The sequence below is a fragment of the Dermacentor variabilis genome, unplaced genomic scaffold, assembly GCF_050947875.1.
Source record: "Dermacentor variabilis isolate Ectoservices unplaced genomic scaffold, ASM5094787v1 scaffold_16, whole genome shotgun sequence".
In the NCBI taxonomy this organism is placed as follows: Eukaryota; Metazoa; Arthropoda; class Arachnida; order Ixodida; family Ixodidae; genus Dermacentor; species Dermacentor variabilis.
The window spans coordinates 2,587,206-2,603,199 of NW_027460324.1; the positions used below are offsets into that span (position 1 = coordinate 2,587,206).

At 45.6% G+C, this 15,994-nt stretch overlaps 1 protein-coding gene across 4 annotated transcripts in view; it reads left to right on the top strand.

The window, feature by feature from the left end:
• The window catches only part of LOC142568055 (uncharacterized), a 403,528-nt gene that overhangs the window by 202,032 nt on the left and 185,502 nt on the right, over positions 1 to 15,994 (top strand). For all 4 annotated transcript variants that reach the window (XM_075678140.1, XM_075678141.1, XM_075678138.1 and 1 more), the window contains one exon: positions 7,887 to 7,965. In XM_075678140.1, the coding sequence (XP_075534255.1) occupies positions 7,887 to 7,965 (79 nt within the window). The remainder of the gene's footprint in view (positions 1 to 7,886; positions 7,966 to 15,994) is intronic.

The following is a 15,994-nucleotide window of genomic DNA, read 5'->3' on the forward strand; positions in this document are numbered from 1 at the left end:
GACGATGTTTATGTCTTAGACCACTTATATTACTATTGCAGTGACCCGTTGTCACGTGAATTTTTAAAGAAAATTTCGCAGGCTTTATTTTCATTTTTTTTTTTGTCGAAAAAAAAAAAAAGACCACACATGACCTAGGTCGCTATATACGCTGCTGTCGGTCATTTCTCGGCATATTCCACAACCTTTGCATTTGAACCGTATTGAATCAGTAAGGCAATAAACGCTAATTCATTACAATTACGTAACAGTTGCTTGTTCACAATAAAAAAAAAAAAAAAACTTCCATTAACTTCCAGCCTATGAACATGGAGTGGGCACTGTTCATGGAAAGCCCTCATTAATTTTTTTCTTGGCCACAGTTAGTTGACACATCTGGTATGTAATTTAATGGTGGTTTCTGAGAAACCTGTACGAGTTTGCTTTGGAGCTTCATGCTACAGTCGGGTGAATGACAACTTTTTCCTGTCATGAACTTTACTTGCCGTGCACGCTTCCGCGGAACTGATCTGCCATAATGAAATAGTGCTCTGTAAGGTCACCTTTTCTTCATTTGCCTGTGTTTCCCTCATATTGACCTTTACCATGCTGCTCCGAAACATGTATTTACTGCTATAAAATGCACAATTCATGCTCCAATGTGCCAAATATGCTGCTCCGAGAGCTGTTCCGAAACTTCCTTGACCGCTTCCATCCCTGCCTCAGAATGCAAGCCAAGAATGTAATGTTTTGGTTTTAGTCAACGTTAGCGGCCAAATGGCGGTCGTAAAAGTTCAGTGAAGATGCAAGCGACTGCAATAGCGTTCGCATCAACTATGTTCACGGTTCAACTTGTGCAGATCAAGTCCGAACATTGTTTGCCAACCATGACCATGGTGTTGGTCCGAAGCGGTTCGATTGGCAACCAAAATGCAGACATCATTAATTTCAAATTTTGGAGAATTCAAAGTAACTGGTGTAGTCTGGCTAAGCTTTATGGAACTCCATGTATTATGAATCTTGTTCATTCGCATGAAAATCGGGTCTGCCACAGATAATTTGAACTGTGTGCTGCTATGGCTGGTTCCTGGGGCTTGCACTGGTGGTCAATTTCCTAGCTAAGCAACAGGTGGTGCGATGTGCTTATCACCATTGCATTGATCCATGCCTCAGCGACAGCCTCCTAGGATTTCAGTGGCTGCCATGTCTCATGGTTAGTTACATCGAAAGTGGAGCATGTGGCTGATGTGGCACATCCGACTGCTCTGAGCAACTCGCCACTCTCAAAGGTCGAGCAGGCGAGATAAGCAGAACGCGTTTGTGCAGTTTTCTTAGTTTTCATTGTATCAGTGGCCTTGTGTGTGTTGAAGGACGTGTCTGTCGTGGTGACCAGAACTATACTGAGTGGCATTCTACCAGGTCTACCAATAATGGGGCTAGGGTACCTGAAGAGAGCAGTTGCGTTCCTCTTCAGGTATAAACCTCAGGTCTCCTAACAACAATGCGTGAGCGTGTGGCCAGGGATACCACTAGTGCTTTTTTTCTGGCATACGTACTGATAAAGCCAGTGAGCCATTGGAGGATGCATATGGTATCTCCAGCCATGTGCTTGCGTGTTAACATACCATATTTACGTGGCATAATGAGCGCACTTTTTTCCCTGAAAAGTATGTGGAAAGTTGAGTTGCGCTCATTATACGAAGTAAAATTTTGAATGATTTTTCTTTTGCACTGCCACCTCTAAAAAGGTCAGTTTCGCCCGAAATGCGAACCATCGATTGCAATACCAAATGTGTAGACAGCTACACGAAGTAAGGGTTGTAGTTTTATTGGCCATATAAACTTTCAATCATTCGCTTCAATGCAAACTGAGCGGCAAGAACGCAGCAAACACAAAGTTATGAGCCGCCATCGACTCAGCCTCCAATCCAGATCGCTTTGAAGATAGGGCGCGCCGCAGCCATGCAATGCGAAGTTGCTGGTTGCCAGAATAAGTCGTATAAGGCGCGACGGAAGACGTGCTTTCTTCCCGCTTTACTCCGTTGTACACAGGAGATTGAGCCGCGATTGTCGGCGGCCCTTGGGCTCTGTTGTGCAAACGCAGTTGCTGCCAGAGTGCGACGCCGCCGTCCCTCCCTCCCCTCCCCCTCGGCACCTTTTGTGCGAGCAAAGACGGCGCTTGAGATTGAGCCGCGATCGTCTGCTTCCCTCGCACGCTTTCACTCGCACCTACATCATGCAGTGCATGGTGATGAAGACAGCAAAAATGCATCTGGAGCATCCATACAATTTCTATCGCAATAAAACTAGGAGGCAAGGTGTAATTCAGCCTCGAACAAGGCATCGGACACAGTTGCACCAGCTGGACGCCATATCAGATGCCGAATCGTACCGTGTCTCCTACTTCGTGGCAGCAAGTCCAGGGTGCGATCATTATGTGAGAAAAAAGAAAAAAAACACCCTTCTTTGATTGACAAAGGGGGGGCTGTGTTAATTACGCGAGTGAGTACATTGTGCGAGCATATACGATATCTAAAGTCTGTACTGGAAGTGTTGGGTGACATCGACTTCAAGCTACCTATTTGCCAACAGCTGTGCCATGCTAAGCGCTGCCACCACAGCCTATGACATCGTTGAAGTAGTCGGCAATGACGACGCAGTGGAAGATGATGACGCGGATGAGGAAGCGTCAACGCGGCCTTCGTTATCACAGGTGATGGGAGGACTGAATGAAATTGTGCACAGCTGTTGTTTAATTTTGAAGAGGACGTGGAAGATGCTTTTCGATACATTCAAGCTCTTGAAGATAAGCTTACAGTGATCAGACTAAGAGAGAAAAAAAAAAAAACAAGGAAATGCTCATGAATATTTTCATAAATAAAAGGTGATGCTTACAGAGGTGCTCCCACTTCTTTCATCAAATATAGCCTTCTGTTTATCACTTTTGTTAGTTCAAATTTTGTTTAATTCGTACTTAGTGAGTGAACCCATGAAATTTGAATCGACGAGTTTTTACTTCGTATAAGTTGCCATCTTACAGGGGCTTTAGCTGTGAGCCACAGTCCTCTTCACGAGAGAGATGTTCAGGGTGGTGCTACTTACGATTGCAGCCAACAAAAATTCATTATAGCAGTGAAGGAAGTCAGCTGAGGCTGTCACAATTTAAGGCATAAGATAAGAATGGAAGGAAGGGTACGTAGAACTGGCACTACAATTTACAATTTGCAACTCTGCTTGTACTGTTGGTTGGGCGCAGTCTGCTGTCACTATCAACTAGGCATTGCTACTTTTGGTTTTGAGGAGACATTGACAACATATCAAAACAGAAACATAACTTTTTTTCTCGCTAGGCTAGGTCAACTCTTTGGCTGCCAAGGTTTTGTAGAAAGAGGCTGAATGCAATGTGGCGAATGCACTAATCTACTGCAAGGCTGAAGTGCTAAATTTCTATGGTATGCATTACTGTGGTGTCTAGTGATACGTCGAACAGGGGTATTTGCCTTTGGTTTGGCCGAAAGGGTCTACAAGTGGAAGAAATTTTCTTCGAAATAACCATTCTGTGGTTTTCATAGTTCAAATTTATGGGATCTTTTTTCTATTCAAATACACGTGACCCCTCCGGGCACAACATGCCAGTTCGAATTATCCATCCATTTGAATTAAGCAATTTTGAATTAAGTAAAACCTCGTTAAACTGTACCCGCTTAAACAGCAGTTTCATTTTAAACATAGTAAAGTTAAGTCCCCAACTCAGCGGCCATTGAACATAACGTGTTTTGTATTCGCATAAACGGTACCAGCTTTATTGCGTACGTATTGGTTAACACTTGGTGCTTGCACTTTTCCTAGCGCAATCACGGCGGTAGGTCGGCCAGGCACAATGAGCCTCAGAGATCAGAACGGCCTCCAAGCACGGACACAGAAGGCTCTTGGAAGGGTGAAGCCACACTAACATCAACATTTCGGTGGCGAGCCAGATAGCATTGTGGATGGCTAGTGGTGGCTTGTGCTGTGGCATCGTGCAAGCTAGGACTTGCGTCATGCCAAGGCTTGGATAAAACTGGTTGCTGAGCATAAAATAAAAATTGGAAATTGTTTGTGCTACCGAACGTGGCACAAAATCGGCGCTACCGTAGTGGCATTTGGAATGCAAAGGAGAAGAGGCTTGGCAGTGCTGCTGGGACTGCGAAAAGATGTCGGCTACGAGGTTCAACGTTTTGAAGTTTGTCTTTTCATCATCGTTGCCTCTGTTGCCGAAGTGTTGCCTAACGACAGTGATGAGGACAACACAAAGCGACAGCACAAGCGATTCAGGCCCGCATTACGTCGGCCTCATGTGAGTGCTTGCTGAGCTTAAGGGAGTTCCTTAAGCTTGTCGCTCCTAAGCTGCCGCAGCAAAAAACGAATATAACAGACTTTTATCGTGCAAAATGAATAAATACTGCATGTTTTCTGCCCTTTCATCGCACTCTCTCAGAGTTCCGTATTTGACAGGTAATTGGGCGATCTCACACTATTTCGGTTTAGCAGTACTACCGTTTAATACATACTTTTTCCAAGCTCCGGCCAACTACGGTTTAATGAGGTTACACTGTAGCAGGATTTCACTATGATTGGCTGTGCCACATACATTGGAGGATAGTCTAAGCTGCTATTTTTCTCTTGGTCATATCATGAGAAGCCAACAAAGACACCAAGAAAAACATAGGGGAAATTACTTCTACTTACTAATTGAATTAAAGAAATGATAAACTAACGGCAATGAAAGTGGATGAAAAAACAACTTGCCACAGGTGGGGAACGATCCCGCGTCTTTGCATTATGCATGCGATGCTCTAGCCAATTGAGCAACCGCGGTGCAGTTTCCCCATCCACTTTCTTGGGTATTTATGTGTTACTACTAGAACTAACCTTGGGAGTGTTAGCCAGCGCCACCACTCGCAAACCATGACGGCGGGTGTGGAACATCCTTTCCTGCCACAGGCATCACGAGTAAATGATCTTTCTGTGTTTTTTCATACACTTTCATTGCCATTAATTTACCATTTCTTTATATCAGTTAGTAAGTACACGTAATTTCATCTGTTTTTCTTGGTGTCTTTGTTTGTTGGGGGGGGGGGGGGGCTTCTCATATGATTAATAAAAATCGAACCCCTTGGTTAACCCCCTATCTTCTCGTTCTTACATAACGAGGGTTTCGAATCCGGCAACATTGATGCCTTCAGGTAGCGTGTGTGGGTGTATTGAGCAGTTGCCTTCACATGGAAAGATTAGCGCTCGCAGAGTCCTTGAACGCTCTTCTGGTCACGAAACTCTGCCCGCAGTTTTATACAGGTACAGAAGCTGCCGCTAGGGTTGCTGCTGTTAGCGGGGGGGGGGGGGGGGGGGGGGGGGGGGGGGGGGGGGGGGGGGTATTCCATGTCTGCATGCACTGCACTCGGCTGAAACTCCTGTACTGGTTCGAAGCAATCGTTTATCTTTCATCAAAGAACTAACATTCTACTGCCACTCATATTTCGGCTTACATACAATGCGTTTATTGCACGTGCGCATGAAAAGTTAGTTTTGCTTACCTTTGCATGATAACAAGACTATGATGGAGGCAGTCGTGCCGACAGCAATATTGAATGTGTGCGTCGTTGCAGCGCAGTTCCTTATCTCAGGTAGAGGAGCATGAGATTATTTATTTAAAATAGGTCGTTTGCTTGGGCTTGTGACTCTAGGCAAGGCCCAAGAAACTCGCCAAGTACTCGCACATTTAAGCCTCGCAGCGAGGCTTGAACCAGCGCCGCTCTCGCTAGCTATTTGTAATTAGACCGTCTACACTGTGCGAGTTTGCTGCTGTCGGATTACAAAACAGAGAAGCTACTAGATTCCCCATGTTTACAGTTTATAAAAGCTAACTTCACTCTGCTGCAACCTATCGCAGAGACCGTCGGCAACATTTCAAAGCGGGAACGACGAAGCTTCCGCAAGGCAACGTCCGTGTGTCGCGTGAATATGCGCTGATCTCTAACCTAGCCTTAACTCCGAGTTTGTACCACCGTCTGTACATTTCTAACATGTAACCTTGACAAGTTCATGTTGTGTAGGCAGTGCATGAGCGAGAGCACGTCTCACTTCACCTTGCACAGCTACGCAAGGCCACCCATGCAGCTCCAATTCTCGCGTTGGTTGTGCTTTCACAAATATCTTGCCTTCTGGGACGAGTCCCGCTATCACCTCCACTCCAATCTGGCATGCTTCATAATGACAGTGTGTGTTGCTTGGATGGACTACGCTTGCATGGCGTGAGATTGCATAATGAAGACTGCACTCTGTAGTCTTGATTAACTCAAACGAAGCCTTGTTTCATGTCTAAACAAAAATAAGCACACGTGTTCAGGATCATGACGCTGCTGCACTGCCGATTTATTCAGAATGTGAACCACATAACATAGGGCAAATATCCCAATACGTGCCAAGCTGAGGAGACATTAATGCCCATTGCATCACAAGCTTCAGTATAATGGCACATTCCATTACATATGTTTGTCAATATGACACTGGTTGCGAAAAGAAAAATTACGGTAAACAAGGCAGGAATGCAGAATATATATGATGGAAAGCATCTCAAAAAACAGCAAGCTACAAAGTAGTTCTAATGAAGTAGCTTAAAAATAGAAAAATGAACATGGTTGACATAATAGCAAGTGAAAAGAGACAAATGCATTTTTTTACGATTATCTATTGCATTGAGAAAAAGCAGTGAAAAAGAAACTGCTGCTTGCTTGCATGGCTGAAACGTTAAGGAAGCAATTCAGCTGATCACTTTCTTCCCCCCACCGGCTAAGCATGTTGCACGCTTACTTGCCTCTGCAAGTTTGTTCTTTTCCCTTGTGAAGAAGTGCAGACGGCATCCGAGAAAAAATGCACAATTTCTGCCGTGGTGCCTAGTACATTGGTAGCCCTTCGGACAGCCAAGGAACGGTGCCAGAGAAGGACAGAGCGCCACCTTTCGCAGTGAACTTATTGCTTCGAAAAACGTCCATGGTGTCAAAATCTTTTTTGCACACTCTGACATGTTGAGAGTCGAAGGTAAAGCCGCCAGCTTCTTGTCGCGGTATTGCATGTTTCCACTTCACCCGCTGATCTGCGTCACTAGGCAAACAAAATAATGATACCTTTTTGCTCGTACCTCTGTAGCCGAAGCGACAACACGGTACAGATCAACAAATTATGTCTTGAAATAAGGAAAACCGACTGCCGATGCTGGCGGACTACTTGGGCACCCAGCCATAGAATAAAGAACCAACTGACGCAACACGCAACTTTTGTCTAGCCCCCACCGTGCTCCCAGCGCTGCCGTGTGGTAGCTGTGGCAACATAGCAAGCTCTCCCATAGCGTTACGGCGGAGTTTCGTGACCAGAAAAGCATTGAAGGACTCTAGTACTCGTGACACCTGCAGCAGAAAGGAAGTTCCACATCCGCCGCCAAGGTTTGTGAGTGGTGGCGCTGGCTAACACTCCCAAGGTTAGTTCTAGTAGTAACACATAAATACCCAAGAAAGTGGTTGGGGAAACTGCGCTGCAGTAGCTCAATTGGTTAGAGTATCGCACGTCTAATGCGAAGGCATGGGATCGTTCCTCACCTGCGGAAAGTTGTTTGTCATCCACTTTCATTGCCGGTAATTTATCATTTCTTTAATTCAATTAGTAAGTACAAGTAATTTCCCGAATGTTTTTCTTGGTGTCTTTGTTTGTTGGGGGGCTTTTCATGATATGATTAATAAAAATCGGGCCCCTCGGTTAGCCCCCTTTCTAATTTTTCTCTTGGGTCATTTCTATTTTCTTTTCTGTTTGCCTTGTCATTTGTGCTGTTGTGAATGCAGAGTTCCTTACAAAGAATGGCTATCCCTGTGTTTCAGGCGCCCTGCAGATTGTGGCCCACCAGAGCCTCCAGTGCGGGCAAAGCCACTTCAGCAAAGGGTGCCCTTCGCCGAACTGGTTGGTCATTGCTTTGTCTGGCTAGATTACAGTTATCTGGTAGTTGAGGCAGCCTCTGCCAGTACACTGGCAGTGGCTGTCAGTACACTTGTTAGACTTCTCTGTGTTTGTACTGTGACTGGAGGCAGCAGGTGTGCGCGTTTATATTAAAAAAATACATTTTATGCCCTGTGGCAGATGCCCCATTGCACTTGTGGTGTGCTTCACTGCACCGCTGTATTACAGTTCAGTTCACTTTTGGTAATCGGCTTGACACAGTGCTTTTTAGACCCTTGTCATGCTTTCCGCGCCTCAATGCCATGAATAAGGATGACGAAGGCATAGTCGGTGCCAGTGCCGACAGAAACGAATCTTTTAAATGAAAACACCGAACAGCAGAAAGCTTGACAGGAAACCTTGCCGCAGCTAGGCCTTATGTAATCTCAAAACGACTACTACAGCTGCCAGTGAATTGGCGTATGGGAGCGCTGATTTGAGGCCATGAGATAATAAAAAATCGCTGGGGTGGTACCTTCAATGAATGCTGTTTCGGATTTGTGGTCGCCGCAAAAAAAAGTTGGAAAAATCGGATTGTAAAAAAGGGTTTCAGTGTCTGAAATTTCAGACGTCCCTATTCATTCTCTCTAAGGGGTATGTGGTGGGGCGGCAAAGGTGTCCGAATTATTAAGCATGTCCGAAGAATACGTCATGTACGGAGCGCTAAAATGTGATAAGCTTCTCATTGAAGTTGCTCTGCAGATTCTGGCATACCGGCAGTCAGTCGTCAGAGGCTGAATCTGAACCGCTTCATAAATCAAGTGGCCCAGCCTTGCCGGCCTTGAACTATGTTCGTGTGACGCCTCGAATATTCGTGACCTACCTTGCTATTGCCTGTATTACCTCTGTCGTTAGGCCACATGCTTCTGTTTGTGTCCTGATGAAGTCTGCTATGTCTTTTTCCATCTCATGGCGTCAACCTTTCTTTAGTCCAGTGAACGCCATACACTTTGCAGCACCGTTGATCTCATTTGTTTCTGCCATAAGTGCACATTCTTTTCGTCTACACCGAACTGGTGCTTTCTCTGCTTGCAAAACAACCTTTCCTTTAAAGGTTGCACTGTAGTGGCATCGCTTGCTGGGTGCCAAACACGGGCTTTTTCACGTTATGGTGGCTGGGACTAGATCAGTGTAATTCTTTCAAACATAATTGCTTGGAATGAGATGCTTCGAGAAAACAAAATGGTACCCACAAGTTTGTCCTAAAGCCCTATAAACTTTGCAAAGTAGCGACACTCCCCTCTTCCACCTTCACTCTTCCTCGTTTCTCCTCTTTCTCACACTCCGTTTTCGAGAGTGGCACCGCCTACACCGCTCAAGCATAGCAGGCGACCTTTCGCAAAGTGAATGCACGCATAGCAAGGCAGTGCACGTTAAGCATTCGCATTGGCTTTCTAGCTCTGAGTAACTTCGTCTACAGCATAGAATTTCGATACTGACGGTTATACAAATTGAGCTTTTTTTTTTTCCTGTTTTGATAACAATTTTTCTGAAAAGTATCTGAATGAGCGCTAACGCTGTGCCATGATGACTCCAAATGTATCGTGTGGGCTACAATTCGGTACACAACATTTGTCAAGTGTATGTCGAAAGAAATTATTGCAAATGGTTGTAAATAGCACGTTTACCATTGAGTGCCAACATCCTGACCTCCAGCTGCCCTCAGAAGCCTAAATTATCCGCCTCGTCTTTAGCATGTGAATTCATGGTGCATATCAGCTATGACGTACAAAGGCTGACAGAGGGCATGAACGATCACTGATCTGAAGGTTCGAAAGAGTATTATTACAAGCTACAGTGCCGCCAACATGCATGTTTGCCAATCTTCTAAGCATGCACAAACGCTCTGAGGTGGGCGCTGGTGCTATTGTTTTCCTCGTGCCTCAACGTCGACAGAAATAACGGGGCGATCATCGAGTCTAGACTCTGCGTACATAATACATAAATTCAGTTCTTTAGTGTTCGTTTGCGAACTGGGAATGCGATAACAGCACTTCACTTAGCCTCAAACAAGAGCATAGTGGGCTTGAGTAACTTTTTTTAGGTTAGTGACTTATCACGAATACCATTTCATCGTGCATTAGCTCGTTCGTTCACTAAGTGACGTACTTGTCATGAACTGAATTGCACTAAAGTGCATGCATTGAGGACGGTTGCACTCGTTCCGAAGTAAAATTTGCGAGATATGACTTTATATAGCGAAATCAAGACTGTGCAAAGAATTGCCGCGCTATGACGCGGTCGAAATTGCAATAAGTTAAATGTTTTATAGAGGTCAAAATGATATGAAACAGCATTTGAGTTGCAAGTTCATAGTTTATTTTCAGCGTAGATGCATTACAGATTTGCTTTTGCAGTCACAAGTAACAGCAAGTGCGTCTCAGAGACATAGTGGCCATAGGAACTAATAGTGGAACCAACGAGCAAGCAAACGACTAAGCGAACGAGGACTAAGCCAGCCAGGGAACAAGCGGGCGACTGCGCGTTTTCTTTGCAAGTAGTCCACCACCGCGTCTGAACCTTGCACAATTTAAAGCTCACACAAATTAGCACGTATGTCTCAGTGACCTATGATGCTGTCTCTTGGCGATGAACGCACTGCGTAACTTAGTTTTGGGAGAACACGTACGTTTTTCATCGGTGCCACCCGTACACAACCACTTAGTGCTTACATAAGCAAAGTATGCGTTGCGTAGGAATTGTGTTAAAGCGTGCAGACCAATGACAACATGCTCAATGAATTGTGCAATATCTACTATGTTATGGCCCGCAACAAATTACGCAAGCCTGACACATGCATACTATACTATGAGAGTCTTGCACATTAGCTCGCATAATCGTGTGGAAGGTGTTGGTGGGAAGTTCTCCCTCCCAATTCGTAGTAGCCATATCTTTCTTCTTAACCCGTCGCACTTACTGAACGATATCGAGAAGAGCTTCTTGCTTTGGGAAATCTATTCTGGCATCCGAAGGCGCAGCAGATCATGGTCATAGAAAATGCCGTGAAGCGACGCCCCACTTGCCACAAAACTTGCTTCAAGGCGTTTGCAAATCAAAACGACACAGAAGAGCAACGGTGCCAACAGGTGCTCCACGCCACTCCGTAGACGCTTCTCAAGCGAAAATAGTGCCGAAGTGCAACTGTAAAAGAAATGAAGCCGGCACGAAGGCCCACGTGATGCCATTAGGCCAGTAGTGACGCGGTGTCAGCCTCGGCCAGAGCACATGAGGAGGAGGTGGCATTTTTCAAAGCGTGGCGCTACTTGAAAAATTTTAAGGGGCTTTAGTTTGTCCACTGCAAGTCTGTTGCCACGAGGTGGTGTTATGTACCTGGTGGTTGCAGCTGGACCACATTCTCAAACCCAAACTGACCCCCTACTTTTGTGCGTTATCTTTTTTAACACTTTTCTGTTCGCGCCTATGCCCATCGATAACCCGCTATCGGTGATTTCAACTTCAAATTTTGCTGCACTTGGAGCACTTTTGCACAGCTAGCGCTATCCAGCACCTAAAAGAGACCGTTTTTCTAGTTTTGCTTTTGTTTCTTTTTTCCACCACAGGGGGAGGGGAGGGATATTGTAAAGCGCCTTTTAGTCGGGCATGCACATAGAGGAAGGAAAATGTTTAGAGGGAGCATATTGAATGCGATTGAAGCCAAACCGGTCGGCCGTGCATGTGATTGCACATCAAAGGGCGCGGTTGGCTTGTGTTCATGCTCTGCAGGCAGAGCCATGCCAAGGCAGCTGAATAAGCGTGCACTGAATAAAAACTACTGGCATAGCTACTGAGAACCAAACATCTTGGCAAATCTCGATTCTTGCTTCGTGACCTCGAGGCAAGGGGTTACGTTTTGCACTGAGAAAATGTATGAGAGTTATGGTGTTCGCTTGCCAAGGCTGGCTGCCTGACGTAATGCTCTTTCCTAACTTTCTCCTTCCTCCATGCACGAGTGCTAGTAGTTTCCAACATGGTGTCGATGTCGCGCGCAGCTGCCCTTTGGAAATGACAAATTTTGGCGGGTTTCAATGAGTCTGCTTCATAATTTTTTGATGGTGGTAGCAGCACAGACTCGGAATATGTCCACAGCTATTCGCCAGCAAGTTTCGTTTTCTATTCCAAACCATTTCGTTGCTGCCGAGCTCAGATCTAGAGATATCCGGTGTGTTCTAAAGGTCGCAGTTCTTATCTTCAGGGTGTCAATTTCGTTTGGACACGAGCATTTGCCGGTGGAGGCACAAAAAGTGTAATTATGAGCGAGATGACGGAGTACACCTTGGCATTGTGTTCTGCATTGGTGCGCGGCGGTTCGTAAAAGTGGCAGCATGGCTCTCACGAACTGCTGAATGGCCCCTAGGGCTTACATTTTCCCTTGTATAAAAAAACCTTTTAGAGACGAAAAGCTCATATCTGTGGGAATGTTGTAATAGCCTTTTTTTTTTTTCAATTTCGATGTTAGATTTTTTTTTTATGTTCTTAGTGCAAAGCAGCATCAATGTTTTTATGGAGTTCTCTCGATTCCGTTAAAAATTTTTCTATTTCATAATTTTTTTCAAATAATTAAGAAATGGTTGCTTGCAAATTATGCCATTAGAAAGCACATTCTTCTACAAATTCATGCTATACATTCTAATATCAAGCATTTGCTGTAACAGTAAAAAAATTCTTTACTAGACTACCCAAAATTTTTTTTACCGTCGACACGAAAGTGTTAATGGGGACGCGGGGATCTATTTGCAAGAAGAAAAAAAATCACTTTTTTGGAAGTTCCAGATTCGCAGATTGTGAACCCTTCTTTATGCTGTCTCCAAATATTTCCGCAGAAAACTGCCTCTAACTATAATACATAACTCTTGCATCTGGTCTGGCAGCCAAAATTTGATGCAAACCATTGAAAAAATATTTTTCCTCCTCGCTTTTTTTTTTTCCTTTCTTGTGGCACTGCGCACAAGCTGTTGGGATTGTCTTGTTTCGTGTAGTGCATGATTTTGCGCTGTGCACAAGGACACATGACTAGCGGTATAATTCAGTGCTACACAAATACTGAGGCAAAACAAGCGGGTCGCAGAGCATGATCATGTGCTGTAACGCAGTAGAAGAAGGCATAGCTTCGGCACCTGCGCACGTGACTGCACGACTGTGGGAACAAGCAGACAAAGCGGAAGTACAGTCGCCGACCGTTTATTCGGACCTCGCGGGGACTGCGGAAATGTCCGAATAAACAGGTCCGAAAAAGCAGATTAAGAAAAAAAAATGAAATCCTTTATTTCCACGCACTCATTCGGGCTCAGCAGTAGGCTTGACGAAATCGTGAATGCGCCGTTGCACGCTGTTCCGGTTACGCGCAATCAGATAAGGCTGAATGTCAGAGAGGGTCGTACGGTCACTATAGGCGGCTGAAAGCACAGTCACTGCTTGTTCCGTTCAAAACAAAAATGGCGTTCAGCAAGTCGAACCATGCACCGGTCAGAGTCGGTGCATGGTGCTCTCGATCAAGTTGGCTCAAGGAGTGCCCGAAAAATCAGACGAGAGGTTGCAAGGTGTCCGAACTTTCGGCAGTTGTTATACATTATGGTCTATGGGGAGAATGGCGGTGCCGCGAAGCAGACCGAATAATCGAGCATATCTGAATTTTTGGAGTCCGGAAAATCAGTCGGCGACTGTACATCTCTCTTGCTTCTGTGCAAAGTAAAATAAAGAACACGCAGACATTCCATTTGTGTGTTTTATTATTTCTCCAAACTTTAATTTGTCAATTCAAGCTACAGATCACACAAATAACAGGTGGTGCCTTGAATAATTCTCGAAGTCATGTGTCACCACGAGCGACATCACACTGCGGACCCAAGTACGTAGGGCGCAGGGATGCGAGAAGGGAAAACGGCGTTAGGATTGAAATTTCAGATCTTTCCACGGCGCTGAACGATGTAATTCTTTGCATACACGATTGTTGGTGCCCATTGTATGCGCTGCGCTTGTCAGCTCAAAATGGCCAGACCTGGTGAGGGCCCTTTAAGCCATGGCAAGTTTTGTGGCTGGCAACACAGGTGACTCCTGGCCAACCCCAGCCTTTAGCCGAGCCAGTTTGAGGGCACGTTGATCATCACGTGGGGTGTGTTATTGCTTGTTAACGCCATTTTGTTGTGTTCCCATGTTATTCATTTGTGCAAGGCCGCAAGTGCTGTGATAATGGCATCTAAAAAAATGGAAGCAATTTCACTGAGTGACAAGACAAAGATTGTGTATGTAGTTCCATGGCGGTGAAAAGCAGGTGGACACTGTTAAAATGATGGACTATTGAAACAGATCATGAGTTCACTTGTGAACAACAAAGGTATCGCTCCCAAGCAAGTGTGGGGGAAATTAATCCTAAGTGTTTCAGGCTCTGCGAGGCAACATACCCGGACGTTGAGTCCGCACTTTTGATGTGGCTGTGCAATGCCCGATCTTGCGATATTCCAGTGAAAATGTTAACACAACTTTGAATTTGATGTAGCTAGTAATGACCACATTCATCAAGAATTAATTGCTTATTATAAATTAACTGCACTAGCTTTAAAAAGAAGCCTGGTACCCCCTGGCAAAGTCATTCAGGAAGAGAATTAAAAAAAGGGAACAGAAATCTGAAGAGCGGTTCTTGAGATATCTGCTTCCCCAGCACCACTACTAGCAAAAAAATCCATTCCGAGAAAACTGGCCTTAAAGTTGAACACATGTTTTTTTTTATTAGAAAGCTCCTGCAGAGCTTCTAATTAGCTCTTGCAGCACCGGACTGTAAAGTTTGGAGTCGGACATAAAATGGATAGCAGCTGGCCCATGCCATCGTCCAACTTATCCACGCTGAGGACATTGTTGAAGGGAAGGACTGCTTCTCATCGAGAATGAGAAATATGGGATTTATTTACAGTATATACATAAGGACGTTGCAGTTCATCAGTCCAGCTGACTGCAAGAGAAAGCACACTCAGCAGCCGCACAACAGGTGCTTATAAACACTTTGTCCTCCCTAGATCCCTAGGTGAGGGAAAAACGGCCGTTCAACCTGCTACAAACGGAGCATTGAAAGTCATCGTAGCCGACCCGCCGTTGAGTGCAGGGGGGGGGGGGGTTTAAACACACACATTCCGCACGTGTTTCACTGATCACGCTGATGTGAGGGGGTTCTCGCTGACATGTGTCTTGCCCCGAGCAGACGCGTCTTAATCCCCGAGCGAAATTCGCCGCCGCGGCTGTCCATTGTCTGGCGCGTCTTCAAAGGTGAGAAGGCACCGCAAAGCATCTCCTTCTAGGAATTCCCTCTGCTGCAGTCGAACCGTAAAGGCCACTAACAATACTTTGTCCATTGACTGCGTTTAGTCATAGCGGCGCCGAGGAGGTGTTGACGGGGCACATCGTCGTCCCTGCGAAACGAGTCACTGCGGCAGTTGGGGAAGGCTTCCATGGTTTCTTCAAGGAAGCTCGCCGTGCGCGCAGCTGCAGCTGGTTGAGAAAACCTTGCATGTCGGCACCTCTGCAGGCCATTCCTAACAAGACCTACTCAATGTGTCGGATTTTCGACTGGCGACAGACGATAGTTCAGTTCCGGCACTGAAAGCGTCTACGCAGTCGGCACTCACTGCGGAATATCGGAAGTTTGATGCTCATACAAGTTGCATATCGCACTTTCGTGCACCGTACACCTGCACTGTCTTCAGCTTCGTTGCCGGCATCGCGTGCAGCAAAGAACTAGCGAAAAAAAAGAAGTTGAGAAAATAATCTAAAAGATAGCGCAAGGCGATGAGCAGCTTGCAAGCAGGCGTCTGTTGAGGCGGACGGAGCAAGGGGCAACGACGACGCAAGCGCGGCATCAGAGGGAGCAGCCGCCGCCGCCCGTGCAGCAGGCAATGATAGGCGCGCTTTAGCCCGTGGGATTTGAACACGCTGCTTTGGCCAATCAGCTCTCCGCATCGCATCGCGGGAAAACACCAATAGCACCTCAACCGTGCTGACGATGCCA